The following is a 20,967-nucleotide window of genomic DNA, read 5'->3' on the forward strand; positions in this document are numbered from 1 at the left end:
GTAAGTGTGCTAGCGTAAGTGAAACGCTAAGTTCAGAGCAATAAGTCTACCGCAGTCCAAAATAAAAATGATGCAACAACAGTGCACCCGAAGGTGACCTACATCGGTGAGTGTCTGTCAGAAATGCCAGGAAGCCCTCTGGGGAAACCACCGAACTTGCTAAGCAACTAGAACCTGGAGGGGCGCAAAACAAAAGCGTGAGTGGGCAAAACAAAGCTTTATGAAAACCATTTAGTAAAATACATTCTAACCCCTCGCCGTAAAACCTGTATACTTCCCAGAAAGTAAACATACATACGTATATATAAATATGCCAATCATGCTCAAATATATGCCATGTCAAAGCCTCATAATAAAATGCAAGTGCTCAGGTATAAACCGTATCAATAACATATCACTGGCAGCCGGAGTCACCTAAAGTGACCTGTGCGGCTGAATCTAGAGCTCAAATCTCAATCTCAATAACTAAACCTGCCCACGAGTCGGAACCACCTATAGTGATCTGTACGACAGGCCTGGGTGTAATACATATAAACACTCTAGTGCTACGATCACGTGAAGGCTGTACGAATAATCGCGGGTCACCTACGAGTCGGAACCACCTAAAGTGGTCTGTACGACAGGACTGTGCACCTAACTTGGATCCAAGCTGAGCGTGTGGTGCGGAAGGTGAACGACACTTGAAGGACTGTGCCCTACTCAGGGCGGGAGCACTAACACCGGGGGTGCAGGTTATGAGCTCTCTAAGCACCTCTAACCACTATTTAATGCGAATATTAAATAACGCTTACCTGGCACTTACCTGTGCCTCCGCATCACCAACGTATATATAACCGTATAAATGAATATGTATAATAACCATATATGCAACTAACTATGCATAATCACCAATAATAATAAAGGAATGGCATACACTAATAAACATATACATAAATTTCTGGGAATTATAAGTATATAGGTATATACGGAAAACAAAAGCCCACTCACTGGTATGTGGAAGGGTCGTAGCCCCCCTGCCTCGAGTGACCACGCTTGTCCTCGGGATATGTTTCACCTATATGCGAAAATACTATAAAAACGTTAATTTTAAAGCACATAACCAACTTCTCGTAATAACTTCTCATACATTGCTCAAAATGGACAATTGAATATACCAACGTGCCCTACACAACCTCAGGAACACACCAGAATTTTTAGAAAAAATTTTCACCGCCGCACGTGCCCCCACGCGCCGGCCACGCGCAGGCACGTGTTTGGCATGCTGACGGCGTCAACTGACGCCGTTAGGAATATTCCGTCAAAATTGACAGATTCCGTTAACGGCGTCAGGAATATTCCGTTAGAATTGACGGAATATTCCGTCACCTTCTCCAGCGAGTCTCCGGCGACGTCGCCGGCGCCGGAAACTGGGAAAACCTACAACTCGAGTTTTCTCGTTCATTTTTCAACCGTTTTTCATGATTCTTGCACCAAATTAAAGCTTAGGACTAGTAGAACACGATCCTACAAGTTTTAAGGCCTAAAAACTACTAGATCATACTTGTCCACAAACTCCAAAACTGGCCAACTTCAAACTAGGCGATTCCGACGTCCAATTTCGTCCAACGAAGCACTCCGAGGCTCCTTGGGACCTCACTAATTCATCTACAAGCTTCAAAATCCCAAAAACGAGCTAGGTTAATTTTGCATGAATAGTGACTAAAATGGACCTTGTGAAATCGACGTGAAAACGTCGAAGTTCCTACCTGAAACTGGTACGATCTTGCTCCCCTCGACCTCACGAGCTCGAATATGGCTTTAGTTCTCTCGATCTGTGGGTGTAGAGTGTGGTTGTGTGTGTGTCCGTACGTATGGTGAATGAGAAGGGGGGAGAGAGACTCGGGACAGAGAGCAGGGAAAGGGACAGAGGAATAGGGAGAGTGTGGGTGTGAGTGTGTGGCCCAGATCATGCCAACACACATACAAAACAACCCAAAAACGTAACGTAACAAACTAGGGGTAAAAGGGTCATTTCACATGTATGTTTCGATAGTTTCGGGACGGGATATCACATTTTTGGATAATGACACGCGGCGCAATGAGAACGATTAAAAATTCCAATCCGAAATTACAAATAAAATTATTTTGTATTATTTTATAAATACAAAAAATAATAATATTTTATTGCCTATTGCCAAGGTTATTGAAGTGCAACGATGAAGATGCAAAAGACAGTTACTATTCATTAGGACAGTTACTGTTTACTTGGTGGATAGCGTAGTGTATTGCCTAGTGGAAGGGTTCCCACGCTATAACTGCTATGAACATCATGCTCAACAATTTGAATCCAACATCCATCACAGTAACACATGTTTGAGTGTTTCGCCATCCTTTTCCATCCCTCTTTTCCCTCTGTATATTTTGTTGAAATCAAATAACTAAAACTAAAAACGAAATGATTATCTAATTAATAGTTGGTGGGTAGACTCAAAATGACCTATAAAATAACGGATAATTGACGAGTATATTTGTTAACGACCAAACATGTCAAACATCCGCCTAATGTTGCTTTTAACTGGTTGGGAAGCTAATTATGCCTTGTGTTATAGTTAATTAGTGCAAACTATCCTAAACCCTAAGCCCAATCAGTCAATTAAGTTAATTTTTCCACAACTAATTTTGTGAATTGAAAGGAATTTTGCATATTTGGACGAACGCAATAAAACTGCAAGGACAAAAAATGAAACCAAAAAAAAACCTTCATGGACGAAAGTGAAATCGATACAATTTTTGAAGGATATAATAATAAGGACAGCCACCACATACCGTATTGCTATCTACACTTTTCTCACTTCATAGTCAGAATCGTTCAATATTTTAAACAGCATCTCAAATCGATCAAAGACATAAAGTACCAGACATTGCCAATCGCAAAACCTCCCTCCCCAGCTTCGCTTCTGCTCATTGATCCTTCTTCCGGCAATGCAACACGACGGAAATCGGTTTCGACATGGTTGCATGTTGAGCATCTGGTCAGCAAGCCCTTGTCGGCGTTTCGCTGTACGTGTTCTTGTAAATGTTGCATAAGCTTTGAAGGATGCCATTGGAATCTTATTACGGATGAACCCAGGGCTGTTGTTATAGTTCCACTTGGCTTCAACATCTCAATACAAAATGAATCGCCAAGTTTTAATTTTCTGACATTTCACGATTAGGTTTTGAAATAGTATCGATTTATGTTTAATTTAATTTGAATATATGGTTCTTCATTGTGTTTGATGACGTGACAAGCACATTGACTCCTTTATAAGTTGACGTGGAAGCCACACTTGCATCACATAGACTAAAACGAGTCACCGTGAAGCTTCAGCTTCTCCTCAATCAATAATAGCAAACAATCACGTAGATTTGTATGAAAGCTCATTGGGTCAAATTTGATGGAAGACGCAAATGTTATGATTTCGAGACCTGAAGGTGCACTGTGAGAAAATTTACATTTCGTCATGCATTTTGAAAACCAGCTATAACTAAAATATATATAAAAAAAGGGTAAAACGTAGCTGGTAAAAAATGAAAAACGAAAAAGAGTTACAAACGTGATATTAGCTCAATTGATTAAGACCGTTCACCTGGTGTACCAAATTGTTGGAACTGAATAAACAAAAGAACTGATTGTCACAGAATACAGGTGGCAGTCATAATACTAATACTTCCATTAATTTTTTTTTACATTTCATCCTCCAATAAACTAAATTCAAACCTGCCAACATTAATCAAATCAAAGATTTTGATCATCTTACTTCCTTCTGCTTGGCCAGTTTTTAAAAATTATGCTGCAAGAATAACTTCTCTTGAGGTGATGCAGGTCCAATCTCTTCTTCCAAGCTCCTCAAGCCATCACCACCACTCCCACAGTTGCCCAAATTTCTACCCTCTGTGGTCTTCCCATCGGCATCGGCATCTGAGGCCGATGACTTCCTCCTCTGGGAAGAAGCAACACTCGGAAATGTGATCCATGAAGGAGCTCGGAATTCAAACCTTTGCGCGTCCTCCAGTTCTACCACATCAGTGTCGACTGACCTGTTGGAAGATTTTTGTGAGGATTTTTTGTGCATTCTACTGCTTCCCAATACCACCTCGGTTGGCAGAATAGGTTGCTCGTTACACGGGCTGCCCATTAGCATGGCAAGAGCTCGTTCTAGCGCTGTCGTCACCTTGTCCATTGATGGCCTCTCCTTCCCTCTCATTCTCACACATTTGCAGGCTACATTGGCAATTCTTTTCAAGGCTTCAAGGTCAGGTGGGGGTTTCAAAACTGGATCCAAAATTGCACTAATGTCTCCTGACTTGATCAGAGGCACTCCCCATTCAACTATATTTCCGTCTTCATACTGCATATCGATGGCTTTTCTGCCACTAAGAATCTCCAAAAGCAAAACACCAAAACTATAAACATCAGATTTGGTTGTAAGGTAATGAAGTCTGTAGTACTCAGGATCAAGATACCCTAGAGTTCCGGCTGGTAGCTCTGCCAATGGGGAGCCACTGTCTGCAGGTCCCAGTAACGACAAACCAAAATCAGCCACTCGAGCATTGTGCTCCTCGTCAATGAGAATGTTTGAAGACTTAATGTCTCGATGAATCACCGGTGGGCAAGCATAACCGTGCAAGTATTCAATTCCCCGAGCTGCTTGGACTGCAATAGTGACCCTTCGCACCCAATCCAATTGCTCTTTCAAGGCTTTGTTCTTTCCGTGGAGATGCTGATGCAATGATCCATGAGCCATGAACTCATAAACAAGAAGACTTTGTCCGCCTTCTTCACAATATCCGAGCAGATTGAGTAAATGTGCGTGGTTTAATCGTGAGAGCAAGTCTAGCTCTGTATGGAACTCTTTCGAATTCTTTTGCATGTTAGGAGACATTATAGCCCTTTTGACAGCAACAACTGTCCCGTCTTTTAAAACACCTCTGAAAACACAGGAGAAGCTTCCCTTTCCAACAACAGACTCCTCTCCAAAGCCGGCGGTGGCCCTTTCAAGCTCCTCATACGTGAACATCTGAGCTCTCCTTATCTTGAGGTCATCCAACTCGGGACGAATCTTACCATTGTCTTTCTGGAAAGATCCACCCTGACCATTCTTTTTCGAATTCAAATCTTTTCCTGTGCACTGACAGTTGCGTAATCTGTAGCGAACATATAAAATTGCAGTTATAGACACAACACTCACCAAGAACAGAGCAAAAGCAACCTCCGCAATAATGATAGGCAATTGCATGGACCAAAACCTTTCATTCTTCTTGCCATATGAAGATGAACAATTTGAGAAACATTCAGCTGAGTAACAAATAGAACAGTTATATTCACACTGTCTATCAGATTTCAAAGTACATTCGGTTTTTGGGTACATTTCATCTGGACAATCATTGCTGCACGGCATGCAAATATGAGAGTTAGGTAACTTGCAAGAGGCACTCTCATTACTGAGCTCATAGAAACCAGGAGCGCACGGAGTGGACTTGCAGAATCCAGGTGCCATAGGTAATGGAAGAGAAGTTGGGAATCCATGTCCCCAACAAACCGGTAAGAATGATTTGTCAGCAAGAATTCCACAAGTGAAGTAATTTCCAGCAGCAATCTCATAAACCTTAGCACCATTAGGAGCCGGTGTACTTTGTTTCACAATAAACCCCCAACAAATCACCTCACGGTCATAGCTCTTAATTCCGCAAGCATGGAACTTCCCTCCGACAACTGAAAGCATTGGGTCATTTGGAGCCATATCAACATTGCCCTGACCTGAATATGCCACTGAAATTTCTTCTTCCATGACCAAGCTTCTTCCCCAACAAACGGTTCTGGAATTCACAGGCTCCAAAATCCCACAAACATGATTCCCACCAGCTGAAATCTTCCGAAACCTCATATCTTTGGGGATCAAGCTGATAACCCTGCTACTAGTCTCATCACCCCAGCAAAAGACAGTCCTGTTCTGGGCAAACAATCCACAATTGAATTCTGAGCCAGCTGAAATCGACTGAATCTGCCCATCAAACACATAGTTTTTGGTCATGTTATATCCCCAACAATCAACAAAAGAAGTGTTTCTGAGCCTGCCAGTTAAAGGTTTTCGTAATCCACACAAATGATAATCACCAGCACTGATTTCTAAGTATTGAGCTTCTTTAACAATGGGTTGAGGGACACCCATTTGGATATAACCACTGCTTCCCCAACAATATGGCTGGTTGGAATCCATGAGAAGTCCACAAACAAATCCATCACCAGCAGTTAAACCGATAAATGGGAATCGATTAGGAGCCCCGTGTGTAATTGCTGAGTTTGATCCATAGCAGGTCACAAGATGAGACCCATCTAATTTTAACCCACAGAAAACTGGACCTTTCTCTCCATAAGAAACTGCAATGGCTGACATGGAACCTAGTCCTGAAGCTAAACACCATAAATCTGATAAAACTACAAGTTCAGCAAGAAATCCAGCTCTCAGTATGCTGATATTAAGAACCCAGATCAGGAAATCATTTACTGAAATACCCATTATAACAAGCCACTGTAAAGCTACTCAAAGATAAAGTTTCACCCACCAACTAAAGTTGCTGACTTTTATTTCCTTCCAAATTGAAGGACAAAGTCTGGTACCCAATGCAGTAATTTACAAGGAAAATCTGTGTTTCTGGTGTTTTTCTAAAGAAATGCAACCACATTATACTCCCCTTTTCTCCATAACGAAAAATGAAGAAAAAGGCGAAAAATTAAACTAAGTGGCCATGAATTGATAAACAGAAAAAGAGGCGAATATGTGACAAACCCACGTACCAGAAGCCACAGATCAGCAAAAACCAAGCAGGACCCAAATCAGAAAATCCCCTTCTGAAGCAGGCAACTTTTGCAAAAAGATTAATAAAGGTAACAACTTTAGAGAAGCCCACACCTCCAAGTTATCTGTTGCTGAAAACCCATGTGAGAAAACCTCATGTTTCTTCACTTTTCTGGTGCTGAAAACAAAACTTCCAAACTTGAATGGGCTTTCTGCAATTTTGATTCCAGGAAGCAAAGAAAACAAATCACCTTTTAGAATCCCATGTACTTATTTATTTGATTTGCTTTCAGGTTCATCTGTAAAACTCAAGAATGGGAAGAGTAATCTGGCACTTCTCTGTCCATGAAATTTTGCTTTGAATGAGTGTTGGGTGGTAAGGTGAATTTCATGAATGGAAATTAAAGAAAGCTGGATTGTTGCATGTGGTTGCAGGGTATTGTTGTTGCAGACTAGAATCTAGAGAGAGAGAGAGAGAGAGAAGAGAGAAGAGGAGAGAGAGCATTTAATACCATGAAACTGCAGCTTCTGAATATGGCGTTAGGTGCAGGTGAAGGCAATAAATGAGAAGTTAATGCAATTTCATCTTTTCATGCCTGCATTGGAGCACACTTGGCTACCCTTCTGAATTTTTTTTTTTAACTTTGGTGAAGATGCATCCAAATTTTTTTCCAATTTAAATCTTGCTTCCCCTACTTGATCATATCAAAGTGTATCGCACTTTCTCATGGTTTTTAATGTTTTTGTTTGCTCTTGCATGCATGACGTCCATATTTTGAATATTTTTAATAAGATTTACGTGTTTCTTTTATGTTAACAAATTTCATTTGTTTGCATTTTTATTGGTTTTTTTCCCCTTAAAAATAAGGTTTCACCTTGCTATATTCTCTTTTATTTTTATTTTGAACAAATGATATTATTTACATTAAGAGAAGGGAAAGTAAGTTTAGTCTCATAATAAGTTGTTTTATTCGTTTTTGGGTAATGTTAGACATAATCTGCATTCTTAAGGAGTTGATAAAAACGAGATATTTTACATCAACAGGTGAAAAAATTCCAACACAAACAAAAAGATTAAATAAAATGCATTTTAATTAACAAATACTTCATTACTTTATTTGCAAAATATTTAATTAGGATGTTGACTTTGTTGTTAAAATAATATTTGAGAGAGAGGAGAGAGAGGGACAGCTAGAGAGGATGAAAGAAGGCGCTTAACCGCTTAAGTGTTTCTAAAATTGTTATTTCTCTTTGCTTTTGTGCCTTTATTTTTACTAATTATGCTGGATTTTACTTCCTCTAAGTAATACAAATTATTAAAAAAAAAAAATTATATTTTAGATCATATAAGATTCTTATTCCTAGTTTACACAATCATACTAAACAAAAATACTATTTACAATACAAATTATATATACATATATAGTCAAACAACTTTAAACAAATAAAATATAATATAACAATTTAACATATCACTAACGTTAGCCCATCCTTATCAACACAACTCGTTAAGCCTTAACTCAAACAATGACTTTTCGTGCATGTTCCAGTCATGTTATGGGTCGTTGCTTAGTACTATAAAAAACGAATTTGAGTTACATTATTGCTAATTTATTGTACTCCTCCCCTTAGTATAGATAATATCGTTTGCTCAAGAAAAAAAGTTCATGTTATGAGTCATGCACAATTATATATACATATAGTCAAATAGCTTAAACCAAACAAAATATAATGGGAAAGTGTTATTGGCACTCCAAAAATCTTATTCTACACTCCTGTTGACTACAAAAATTACAAAACCTACGTGGCGCGCAGGCCGAGTAACTAATGAGCTAACTACGTCCTTCGGCTGAATGCGGGGCGTGCCAACTCGTCGGCCGAGGAGTAAAATGCGATGTTGTCGTGTTGGGTGCGCTGTTGACTTCTATATCTTGCGATTGCGACCGAGGAAGGAACGCTCTCGGCCTCTGGGTTCTATAGCCTGAAGACAAGGCTACTAATTCTACGGAGTTCACAAGTCGTCGGACCCTGATTCGGTCACTGTGATTATATTCGTAAGAGTATAAGCATGCCGAATCGAGACCAAACTGTATGGGCACAGGTACTCGAATGTGATGTATGTCTTGATGGTGAACGTAGTTCGGCCGTCGGAATGCCAAACCCTGAAACTTACTTGCGAGTATCCAATCATAAACTCACTCGGCGTTCAATACGCCGAGCAATGCAATTCGTAACACCCAACTATGCCGAAAAGGCTTAGTCAGATGACCTCTACCAACAAAGGTTCGAAAACCCTTCTCGGCCGAGACTTAGATAGATAATCGGTCGACCTCGACGTAGTGCTGTTTATCCAAACTGAAGGTGTTTCTCGGTCGGCTGATTCTGCGGCAGCAGTGCTGTTTATCCAAACTGAAGGTGCTCACCGGTTGCTTCCACAGTGCTGTTTATCCAAACTGAAGGTGTGTCGGCAGGAAAAGAAAAGGAAAAAATCTCAAGGTGTTTGAGAGAATTTGCGCAGGGCAATTGTATGCTGATGTTGAAGGGCTTTCTATTGCGTAATTTCTTGTATTTATAGCACCTCGCTCCTTGAATCTAATTCGCACTTTGATTCGGATTGGGAGTCCTTGTCCCATTTTACCTTTAACTCGAACAATCCTACTCCTACTGGGATTCTGAATTTTCCTCCTTTTGAGGCTTTATTCCTTGCCGGTCGAGACTCCTGGTCGCACCAGGACTTCCTCGACCTTTTCTATTCACCTGGACCTCTTAGGATAGGATTTGGGCGACCCTGCCAGCTGGCCCGGGTTTGTTATTCGGCCCATAGCATTTGTCATTACCTTGGGCCGAGCACATCTTGCTGCTTGGCCCAATCATAGTATTTTGGGCCCAAACAACTCCTCACAAGTGTATTTTTCTTTCCAAATATAGAAAGTTTGAAGTGTAGAATGAGATTTTTGGAGTACCTATAACAATTGTCATATAATATAGCAATTTAACATATCACTAATGAGCCCACCCTTATCAACACAACTCGTTAAACCTCAACTTGAACAATGAATTTTTCGTGCATGTTTGAAGTCATGTTATGGGTCATGCACAACTTTACTAGGTCTAGTCTAATATGTCCCAAAGTTTCTCTACAAAAAGTGTACGGCAAGGTAAGTTATTAACAGGCGTTTTGATATATTCGTCTTGTTTTTAAACTGTTAGACCAAACATATATATATATATATATATATGTATATATATATTTGTCTTTTAACGATTTAATTATACATCCTTCTACGATTTTGGAGTCACTCTTAATTAACCCATTTTATTGTACCTAAATTACAAGACCTAGAATAGTTTACATAAAAAATAGGATTTAGATCCCATCCGGATCCAAGTTGTGGGAATTCTAGGGGTCCTTACATCCTAACTGTTTATTGTACATCATGCGGTCATAAATCATTTGAAATTTATTTATTTAAAATTAAACACAAATAATACCTAACGAAAACTGACCACACGATGTACGATAAACTGCCATAATGTGAGGATCCCTAAGATCCCCACAAAGAGGATCCGGTGAGGATCCTCATCCAAAAAAATAAACAAGGAAAAAAAATGAAAGAAAAAGGGTTACTACATTCTTGCTAACTAATGTCTCTTAGTTTGAGGTTCAGCTCGTAGAGCCAAAGCTAGGGCTGCGTGGCACCTCAGTTTCACATAAGTAAAAGCTCTTCGGAGCCGGTGATGCTTGATAAAAAGTCTCATCTCTCCCCTTTGAGAAACCATGGGACTTTGTTATCTTGACACCGTCTACGTTGCTATTGAAGTTCCAAGTAATTCTTTTTATGTTCACATATTGTAGGTTTATTAATCTTTCTTTTAGCTTCACATTCCGCCGATAGCTACTCGTATCGATTATCACAGTTGAAAAATTTTTGGATCAGTTTCACATACTGTAACTTAGGCTTAGGACGTGTCGAGAGAATAGTCTGCTATGATACTATGATAAACTTTATAGGCTCATATAGTTCCACCACCAATACCACCGATATTGTTTCAAACTTAACTACTTATTACCAAGTGTTGGGTTTATCACAAAAGGCTTGGATGATATTAAGAGTAAAAACTCACATATATTATTTTATCATATGACCACTGTAGGTTCCTATTCTTCAAACCCTTTTTCCGGTGACTCCGATGAATCCAATCATGCTCTCATCGGTCTCTTTCTTGTATATTTAAGAACTTGGATCAAATCAATCAAGAAACCGAGACGGTTGTGAATTGGTGTTGATGGAAGAATTGTGCGGAGCCATGTTCGATGCCGACCATTTGAAGGACACTGCGCAGCAGTTCAGTGGGAGAAAACCTAGTACTTTATTCAAACTAAAGGATATGAACAATTTCTAGCCTTGGGAAAGTCTGAAAACTAACTGCAGAATTAAGAATTTTGCAATCTTTGCATTAGTAGATCATTTGCAGGGTTCAACGCCCAACTCTTTTTAAACTTCCGAAGTGCTTCTGTAATTACCAAGGATTAGGCTAATGCTTACCGAATTAATTTTCATGTCAACTTATTTCCCAACCAATACTGCAGTGTTACTCTGACTTCTACGTTACGGCTATTGTTTTTAGTGCTTGTTTAGAAGTGTTTTTACAATGACTGAAAGTACTCTTAGAGAAAATGTTTCTGAGTTTCGAAAGCATTAAAAATGCTTCATGCAAGAAACGCCAGTTATGTGCTCTGTTGTTTCTTGTAGGATGCACTTTAAGTGCTTTTTCATGATTCACTTACATTTTACTAAAAATATATTAGTTCAAAAATCATTTTTTTAAAAATAGCTTTCAACCATTTTAAATGCAGTTTGAAATGAACTCTTAATGTATTTCAGTATATTATATTTCTCAGTATTTGATTAAATTAAATTAACTAAAGCGGTGTGATTATCATGGATGGCTACCAAAGAGCCAACAAACTCATGGACCATACCATCCCTTATTGTCTTCCATCTTCATTCATTCCTCCAAACAAAACGGCACTCCGCCAACATCACAAATGCAACGGCTCCAATTTCATACTCTTCTAGTAACGACATTAATTAAGTTTTTATAATTGATATTCTTATTTTAAATTATACTACGGAGAACGAGAAAAGTTGAATTCAAAAAACAAAAAGGCGAATAGAAATGTTATATCCATCAAAGCGATCCATCACTTATAACGGTGGTTTAAGTTGATAACCTAAAAGTAGTGGGGACCAACCACATTTCAATCACCTTAATGGAGAGCCCATATTACTGACCTACAAATTTATTAATAAATATCTTTGTTCCATTAAACTTTGCTTTCATAGATTGTTGTGAATGCCATGCTCAATGAATTTTATATTTCATCTCAAGATTTTGTAAGCATAAATTAGTGAATAATTGACAACATTTCGTCCTGATTTACATATTACGTGTTCCCAATGCCAAATTAAACGTAATTTGACTCGTTTCATGCTAGAAACTTCTTATGTTATCGAAAATTGTTCCCTCACACGACCACAACAAAGCACAAAACACAATCGGGTAGCAAAGAGACGACGACTAGGAGCCCGAATTATTAAGAAACTTTTCAGTTTGTCCGGAGTACAGCTCGTTACACAAAGTATTATAATATAATTGATTGAAAACATTTTCTTTTAAAGTTTTTAACAAACTTTATTATTACACTTAATGCATCAGACCGTGTTTTAAACACATTAAACAATCTCTTCAAATTATGGGCAGCAAATGACATGCATGGTTAATCAAAGTTTATGCAAGTCTCGATAAGATTGTGTTACTAACGGTGGGCCCTAAAGCAGTATATTTGTGAGTTGTGATTTCTAATTTGATTTTCTTTACAATGAGTTTTGTAAATATTAAATAAGTTTAAAGTTGGAAGGACTTCAAGTTCGAGTTGAACTCTGAGTTTACTGTTACCCAACATGTGCACTCTTATTTTTATTTTATTTTGAATACTTTAAAATTTTTATTGTACAAAGAAATGTTAAGACGCACTCTAATCTTTTATAGTAAAACTCAAAATTCATCAATCTAAACCCACCCCAACTCACTTGTAATGACCCGTCTCCAATTATTACGATTTTTATAATTTTTAAATGTGAATTTACAAAAATACCCTTTGAGGCAAAGTGTTGACTTTTGTTGACTGCCGTGGGCGCAAACGGAACGCAATTTGAAGTTATAACGAATGAGTTATTAACATTTAAAGTTGGGGGCATTTTAGTAAATTGGTTAACATCTAGAAAATTCTAGATTTTTGGAGCAAAATCTGGGTTGCCACGTGTGTGGCCTAGATTAAAAGGAACAAAGGATGGTCGATGCAGATAGAGTATAAAGGAGAGAAAGGAGGGAGAGGTGAGACAAATCAGAAGAGGAGTGATGTGAGGAGAACCAATAGGAAGCAGAAGAAAGAAGGGGAAGGGAGAGAAACGAGAAGCACGGAATCACCCTTGACTCGTGCGACCCGCGAACCCGGTTGTGAACCGTAGGTTTCTCCGATGAAATTCATCATTTTTCCGATGGATTGGGCCAATCTATCACTCCCAATCCTCATATTGACCCTTCTTCCTCTACCATTTCTACATCAAATTTGGGAGGATTGAGTTTGGAATTGAGGGGTTTTGCACCAGTGGGTGCGACGGCTTCAGGGTGGCGATCCACCAGATCTAAAGGTACCTTAGTCAACCACCACCATCAATAGACTTCCCATGAGGCCTAGAGCAAAGCCCAATCAGTTGTAGGGGCGGTAGAGCACCGAAGATGGCGAATCAAGAAGCCCCCTTTAAAAGGTTTTCAACGGGTTTTAGTGGAATTGGGGCTTTTTCCCGGCCAAATTGGCCTTAGTCACAGGTATGAAAGTTGCTCCATTCACTGAGATCTTCATTTCTGTGAAGTTTGAGAATTTTTAGAAATAGTTGAATTTTCCGGTGAGACAGGGCGGCCGACAGCCACCGGCTGTGGCGCGTAGCCAATGGGCCGCCGATGCTATTTTACACTAAATTGATATCCTGATCTCATATTTGATATCCATATGATGTGATTTGATAATTGTGAATCTAGTTTGATTAAGGTGTGTTACTTGATAATTATATGAATCGACGATCCGACCGTTGGATCGTCACCAAACTTTGATACGTTATAACACGTAATATTTGAGGATATTAGAAATTCATAGATCAGGAATCTAACATGCGTATCTTCCCAATTAGGACATTTAAGTTATATGTTCTATTGATAAGAATTCTAAGACATGATTTGATATTTGTTCTAGGGGGCAATCGTTCGTGACGCCTTGATATTTATGCTAGAGAGTTGTAGCACAAACTCCAAGTGAGTGGGCTTTTCGGTTTTCTATATATACGTATATATGTTTCCCATTTTTCCCAGAAATGGTTTTAAGTGGAATTTCGTTTAAAATGCCATGTCATGGTTGCTTTACATTTTAGCCTATGCATTAGTATAGCTTTGCATAATGTTGCATGATGCTACGGAGCCCAGGTAAGCTACAGGTGAGTAAATTATGATGTTAGTGGTTGTGATGTATATGGATATGTCTGGATGCATTCGGTACTCATTATCCTGCACTCTGGTGTTAATGCTCCGCCCGAGGTCTGGGCCTAGCCTTCACGTGATCGTTCACCTCCTGCACCACACGCTCACCTTAGATCCAAGGCAGGTGCCAGCCTGTCATACAAACCACATTAGGTGGTTCCGACTCGTAGGTGACTTACAATACTTCGCATAGCCTTTACGTGATCGTAGCACTTGAGCGTACTTATTTACACCAAGCCCGTCGTACAGACCACATTAGGTGGTTCTGACTCATGTCTAGGTTTAGAGCCGTACAGGTCGTGTTAGGTGACTCTGGCTGGCATATCATTTTACATTGATTTATTTCACCTGGCTTACTTATTTCATTGCTGAGATACTTAACATGGCATATACTTGATTTTCACTACCCTCGAGCATGATTTCTATATATGTATGTATTATTATGTTATGGGAAATTATACGGGTTTTACGGTGAGGGGTTATAATTTTTTCAAAAATGTTTTTATTAAAAACTTTATTTTCAAGCCCACTCACCCTTGTTTTTGCGCCCTTCCAGGTTTAGCTGCTGAAAGTTCGTATCGACGAGGATTCTTGGTGAATTTCAGTATAGGTGGCTACCTCTGAGGGTATAATCCTTATCCACACTACTGTACTTTACTTATGCTCTGACGTTGCGTGAGCAATGGGCTTATTCCCGCTCGCAGTGCACTATGGTCCTTAGGCACTTTTAGGGCTAAATTTATTCATATTTTCCACATCACTATACTTTATGACTTCATCACCTTTCAGGTGTCGGCCAGCATAGTTCGATTCGGGGTCCTAGTGGACATTCCGGGTCGGGGTGTGTCACACTCTAATTCTTGGGTCAAAATTGAGTTTTGGACAAATTTTGGCCAGGATTTGAGTTTGGGTAAGTGGGTTGGCTCACTCCTGGGCGTGGACATGCCTAGCAGATGAGCATTGCACAGCGTAAGATGCGCGAAGCGTTGATAGTGTAGGGGTCCCATGCACATAGGTCTGTCGACCAAATGAAGTTTACAGCTTATTGTGGTTTCGATTGGACAAGTTGTCCATTTACTCGCTGCTCGACAGAAACGGTCTTGATATCCTCTGCTGAAGCAGAATATAAGACTGTGGCTACTTGTTGTGAGGTAATTTGGTTACGTTTTCTACTGGAGAATTGGTGCATTCCTTTAACTGGACCATCTTTTTTACTTTGTGATAGTCAAGTGACATTGCATGTAGTGGCCAATCCTTTTTTCCATGAGCGAAATCATCATATTGAAATGAATTGTCATTTTATACGTGATATGATTGTTGATAGCACGTTAGCTACTAGACATGTTGGTACGACACAACAGCTAATAGACTTGTTTATGAAGCCGCTCAAAAAGGAGAAGTTTTCAATCATGTTATGCACGTTGGGAGTTCTTGACATCCACTCTCCAACTTGGGGTACTATTAGACAAATATAGCAAATTAGTTAGAATTAGATTATAATTATAATTGTAATTGTACTCCTGGCAGGAATTCTTGTTGTATAAGGAATGTAATTGTATATATTGTATTCCATATAAATGAAAATATTATTCAAGCCAAACATATTTTTCCATAGTATTCCTAGCACCCCTACATCTTAGTGTCACGTGTGGATCCTAGATGTATCTCGGAATTGAGGTGTGACAAGTTTGATGTTCACCTTCTATATGTTTTCCATTCCGGAAAGTTTCTTCATCAGATTCCAAATTATCATAACAAAAACTGTTCTTCTCAACTGAACTGGTTGATTGTGAGCATCTGCAAGGTAGGACAATGTACAGAAACTGACCGTAGCATTTTTGAATTAACAAGAACTTCTAGTTTGAAGAGGGATTACTCCGGACTATCCCTCCCATATCATGATATTCAATTATTCATAGAGAAAAAGACATGAACAGATGGCAGAACACAGCCAAATATGCAGTAATGGAAGTCCATTCAATTTGTTCCTCACTGTCGGAAAAATTTGCAGTAAACCAGCAGAGGGCATTGAAGAAATTACAAATTCTCCCAATAACAAAACAGGTGAACTTATATGGTGTGCTGTAAAAATACAAAAATAAATCAAATTAGTTTTTGGATGGTCTTCGAGCTGCGTTGGCCAGGGATTTCCATTGCCTAGCTAGAGGTCGAGGGTTTAACCACATATGCAAGGTGTTGGGTTTTGTTGCAAAAGGCCTCTGTGACACTAGAGGTGGAAAATCCCCATATATTAATTGTATATTATTTTTCATATGTCCAAGTAAGGGTAAAGCGTACGATAGACATTCCGCCTCCCCTCGACCCTCGCAAAGTGGGAAGTTTTGTTAGCTTGACCTTTTCATATGACCGATGTGAAAACCTATCCTCCAACAAAACCCCCACTTGCGAGTTCACTCGCTATTAACTTCAAACAAAATTAAACCAAAACAAAACAATTGAACCAAACCAATAACCAAAACAAACAACTGAGAAAAAAACTAGAGCTAGTCTCCATATCTTAACTATCCCATAAGCGTCTTGAGTGAGGTTTCCGGTGAACATTGGCTTCCGTGGCCGAAGAAAGTGATGGCGATTCCTCAGGAGACTCTTCATGATTTGGACCAGAAGGCACAAGCCTCATAAGATCATAATTTGCACCTGAAGATGGTGGTGGCGGAGTATATACCTTCGAAGGTGGTTCTTCAGGAGACTCTTTTCATGGTTTGGACCAGAAGGCACAAGCCTCATAAGATCATAATTCGCAGGATCATCCAACACTTCTGCAGGCGGCGGTTGGACGACGCCATGTTTAGAATCTGGACCCCTAAGAACCTGCCTCTTGATCCAATACTTCAAGAGTTGATGTTGCTCAGCAAATTTGGTGGACTGTTTGTTTGGGGATCCTTGATCACCAATACAAGAGGAAAATAGGAGGAGAAGGCAAGCAACAAACAAGTGAGTCTTAGAAAACTCCATATTTGATTGTTTGATTGACAGTATGTTTTGAACCGGAAAATACGCTTTCTTATAGGATTTATTGGACGAATTCTGACAGAATATCACAGTAAAATCTTGTGTAATATTGGGCACGATAATCTAAATTACCGTTTTAAGAATAATTGGTCGAGATTTTCTACCACAAATACATTATTTTTTTTTTCAATTATATTACAAGGAAAACATACCATTTTAATTGTTAATTCAATAGTAATTTGGTTGTAATTCAGTGTTTATTTAAAAGGATTAAGTTGCGATATTTTATATTAAGAGTGCTACTAAACCCACCCCAATGTCTTATTTTCCCACCCACATGATAATCCCACCCATCATAGAAAATTAAAAAAGTAAAATGTTATTTCCCTACCCACCATTATTCCCAAAATAACCATAATATTTTTTTTTTAAATAACTCTAATATATCTGTAAATAAAATTATAAATAAATAAATAAAAATAGAAAAAAAAATGAAAGCAAATGCAAGACCTAACATCTAGACATTCATCATCCCCTTCACACATAACGCCGCCCTGCAGACCCCGAATCCCCAAACCACTATTCTTCCTCCTTTTTTGTCAAAACCACAGATCTCACACCCAATTCTCTTTTTTCTCCATTGAAGTTTCTCGCCTTCATCTAGCACACGCCCATTCCTTCCTCCAACCTTTCCGTCGATTCTAACCCAAATCTTTCCCAACCTCTTTCCACCAAAGATATCACACCCCACCCAACATTATTTATTTATTATTTAAAAATTTTTTTTTTCAAAATTTTAGTACTGAATTAAATAAGGGTTTAAGAGTCTTCTTTTAAAATGATAAATATGTTATTAACATTTTCATTAAATGGTGGGTGGGGAAATAAGACACCGGGGTGGGAATATCACCACTCTTATATTAATACGATAGTGAAACTTTGGTAACCATAAATTGAAATAATTTACTGACGAATTACAGACTGTATTTCACATGGCATATCCTGGGTTCGATTCCTGGCACTGGTGGATCGCACGACGTTGGCCAGGTGAGGCTGAAATGCCTATGTGAGTCTTCCCGGCCTTCAAAAAGTGGACTGTCGTGGTAAAGCCACCAGCTCGTCCCCTTTTAATAAGATGGATAACAGATCTCAAACCCTCAAATGCAACAAGCCACACGCTTTAATAAATCATTTTCAATCTCATCATAGCAGCATATAAAGATACACATTTGTCCATGAAGACGTAATTGTTCTTCCCTATATAGAAACTCGAGGTCTTGAATTCATATTCGTTTTCTAAGTCCAACTTTAGCATTAGAAATTTTCATACAATTAGAGTTTTGATCCTTGAATTAAAAATTCTTGAATATTAGTTTTTGAGCTCGTTATAATATGGAGCAATTTGAGTAAATTAGCGACGAAAACCCAATTGAACCAAGGCACATGACCAATGCTCCAAATCACTTTCAATATATAATAATAAAATCAAAGGGTATAAATATGTGAATCTCATCCTCTAGGGATTTAATCTCCAATGAGATCAAATAGCTAATTGTTTTATGAGACTAAATACAAGTTTTGTTCCTAAATGAAAAACATTTTCCTACAGAGAAGAAAAGTATAAAGAATTGATATCTCTCAATTTTTTCCCCAAAGCTCGAAAACGAGGTATGAGGCAATTTGACACAATATGTAGTCACATAACTTGATAGCACAAAATTTTGGTTTGAATGGTAAAATATCGCAAAACAAAATTTAGGCCAAGTTTATTAATATTGCTAAAAACTCATAAAAAATCGATATAAGTGTTGCATCAGTAAATACATTTTGCTTCGTGTGTGTGTGTGTGTATATATTAAGAGACAGGAGGGTTTAAACCCGAGTTGAAGAACAAATCTTTATTCATTAAAGCAATCCACCACTTGCAAGTTCACTTGCTATTAACTCCAAAAAAAATTAAAAATATTTCAATTATGCAAAAAGACTAAAGTGAATGTATTACTTGAAAACTGATCATAGCTTTCCTCTCTACACCCACCATAAACCCTAAACTAAACTCATAAATGAACGCTATCACCAATGCCACAAAAATTTGGTTTTCTTTGTCACGTAAACCCTAGACCAGGAAAGACGTACGGGAATCGCCACTGTTTGCGTCCAAAGTAAATATATATATTATTTTTTTTATATAGAAAATTTCATTTTAATTCTTAATAAGAAAAAGAGTTTTAGACTATAACCTTGTGTAAGATTAAAATTTAATTTTAGTCCCTGATACATTTAATCATCTCATTTATTAATTATATTTTGATGTTTTATTTCTTTCTTTTTTCATATTTTTAATGTATTAATTACAATTAATTTTTATTTTCATTTCATTCATCATAATATATTTTGATATCTATATTTAGGTAAACTAATATTTTTATTTATTTATATAATATAGGAATATACAATTTGTATAATCTACATTTAGGTACATTAAATCATTAATTTGATATCATCCGGTATATCCATTGATACAAATATATAGGTACATTAATTTAATATAATACATTTCGGTACATACATTTCGATACATTAGTTCAATATAATACACTTTGGTACATACATTTCGGTATTGACATTTAAGTACATTAATTTAATATAATACATTTCGGTATATACATTTAAGTTCGTTATAATATATGTAAGTACAAACATTTTGGTATAGTCATTTCTATACACTTATGTATTTACATATTTATATGTCACTAATTTCTTTTAATAGTTTCTCACTTAGGTTCATTTATAATTGAAAGAACTAATATGTGCATATTAATAAAATTAAGATTTTAATGTGGAGACATTAAATAAAAATGCACATTAAATAACAAAAATAGAATGCAAGTGGCATTTTACCACAGTGGTGAAAAGGAGTTGAGCCCTTGCATAACAGCATGAGTTCGAATCCCGTCGGTGGCTAATCTAACTCTAACAAAATCTATGTTTGACAAAAAAAAAAAAAAATATAAACTTTAATAAAAGTAGACCTTAAGGGATTAAATTGAATATATAATCTAGGTTTTAAAAAAAAAAACAAAAAAACAAAAATTCTAATCTTAAAAAGGGAGGCAGTGATCTCGGGAAACCCAAATGCTGAACATAACGTTATAAACGTACTTGAACCCTAAACCCTAAACCCATATCGGTGAAAAAGTTTCTTTGAACTGTGACATATATCATCTGTATGGAGTTTGCTCGCGTCGATATAGCTATGTTTCTGGTTTTGTCTGGTATCGTCCCAATGGATTGGACATTTACTGAACTTTTCTACTGTCAGTGATTGCCACATATAAAATGCCTTGCATGCGATATAGTATGTATATAGATAATCTCATAAGCTGAAAGAAAAAAGTAGAGAGATTTGATCACTGATCAGATAACTGAACCAAACTAATATCCAAAACAAACAACTGAGAAAACAAAAAATAGACTGTAGTTATTGATTATAACAAAATAAAGAAAGTGCCAAAACTAATGGAGCTATAGCTAGCATCCATGGCTTAATTATCCAATAAGCGTCTTGAGTGAGGTTTCC

General features: G+C 37.9%; 1 protein-coding gene across 1 annotated transcript; it reads right to left on the minus strand.

Annotated features, from left to right (window-relative positions):
• Window positions 1–3,550: 3,550 nt before the first annotated feature.
• Window positions 3,551–7,356, minus strand: LOC103953602 (serine/threonine-protein kinase-like protein ACR4). The gene has a single exon (XM_009365362.3). It carries the CDS (start codon window positions 6,537–6,539, stop codon window positions 3,801–3,803), a length of 2,739 nt encoding a protein of 912 aa, XP_009363637.1. The 5' UTR covers window positions 6,540–7,356; the 3' UTR covers window positions 3,551–3,800.
• Window positions 7,357–20,967: the final 13,611 nt, after the last annotated feature.

Source organism: the organism of the source record quoted next, unplaced genomic scaffold (assembly GCF_019419815.1).
Source record: "Pyrus x bretschneideri cultivar Hongxiangsu unplaced genomic scaffold, Pyrus_bretschneideri_v1 Contig14, whole genome shotgun sequence".
Lineage (NCBI taxonomy): Eukaryota > Viridiplantae > Streptophyta > Magnoliopsida > Rosales > Rosaceae > Pyrus > Pyrus x bretschneideri.

What these genes read in the sequence shown, in the direction of transcription:
- LOC103953602 (XM_009365362.3), bottom strand. Translation starts at nt 6,539, where the DNA reads ATGGGTATTTCAGTAAATGATTTCCTGATCTGGGTTCTTAATATCAGC.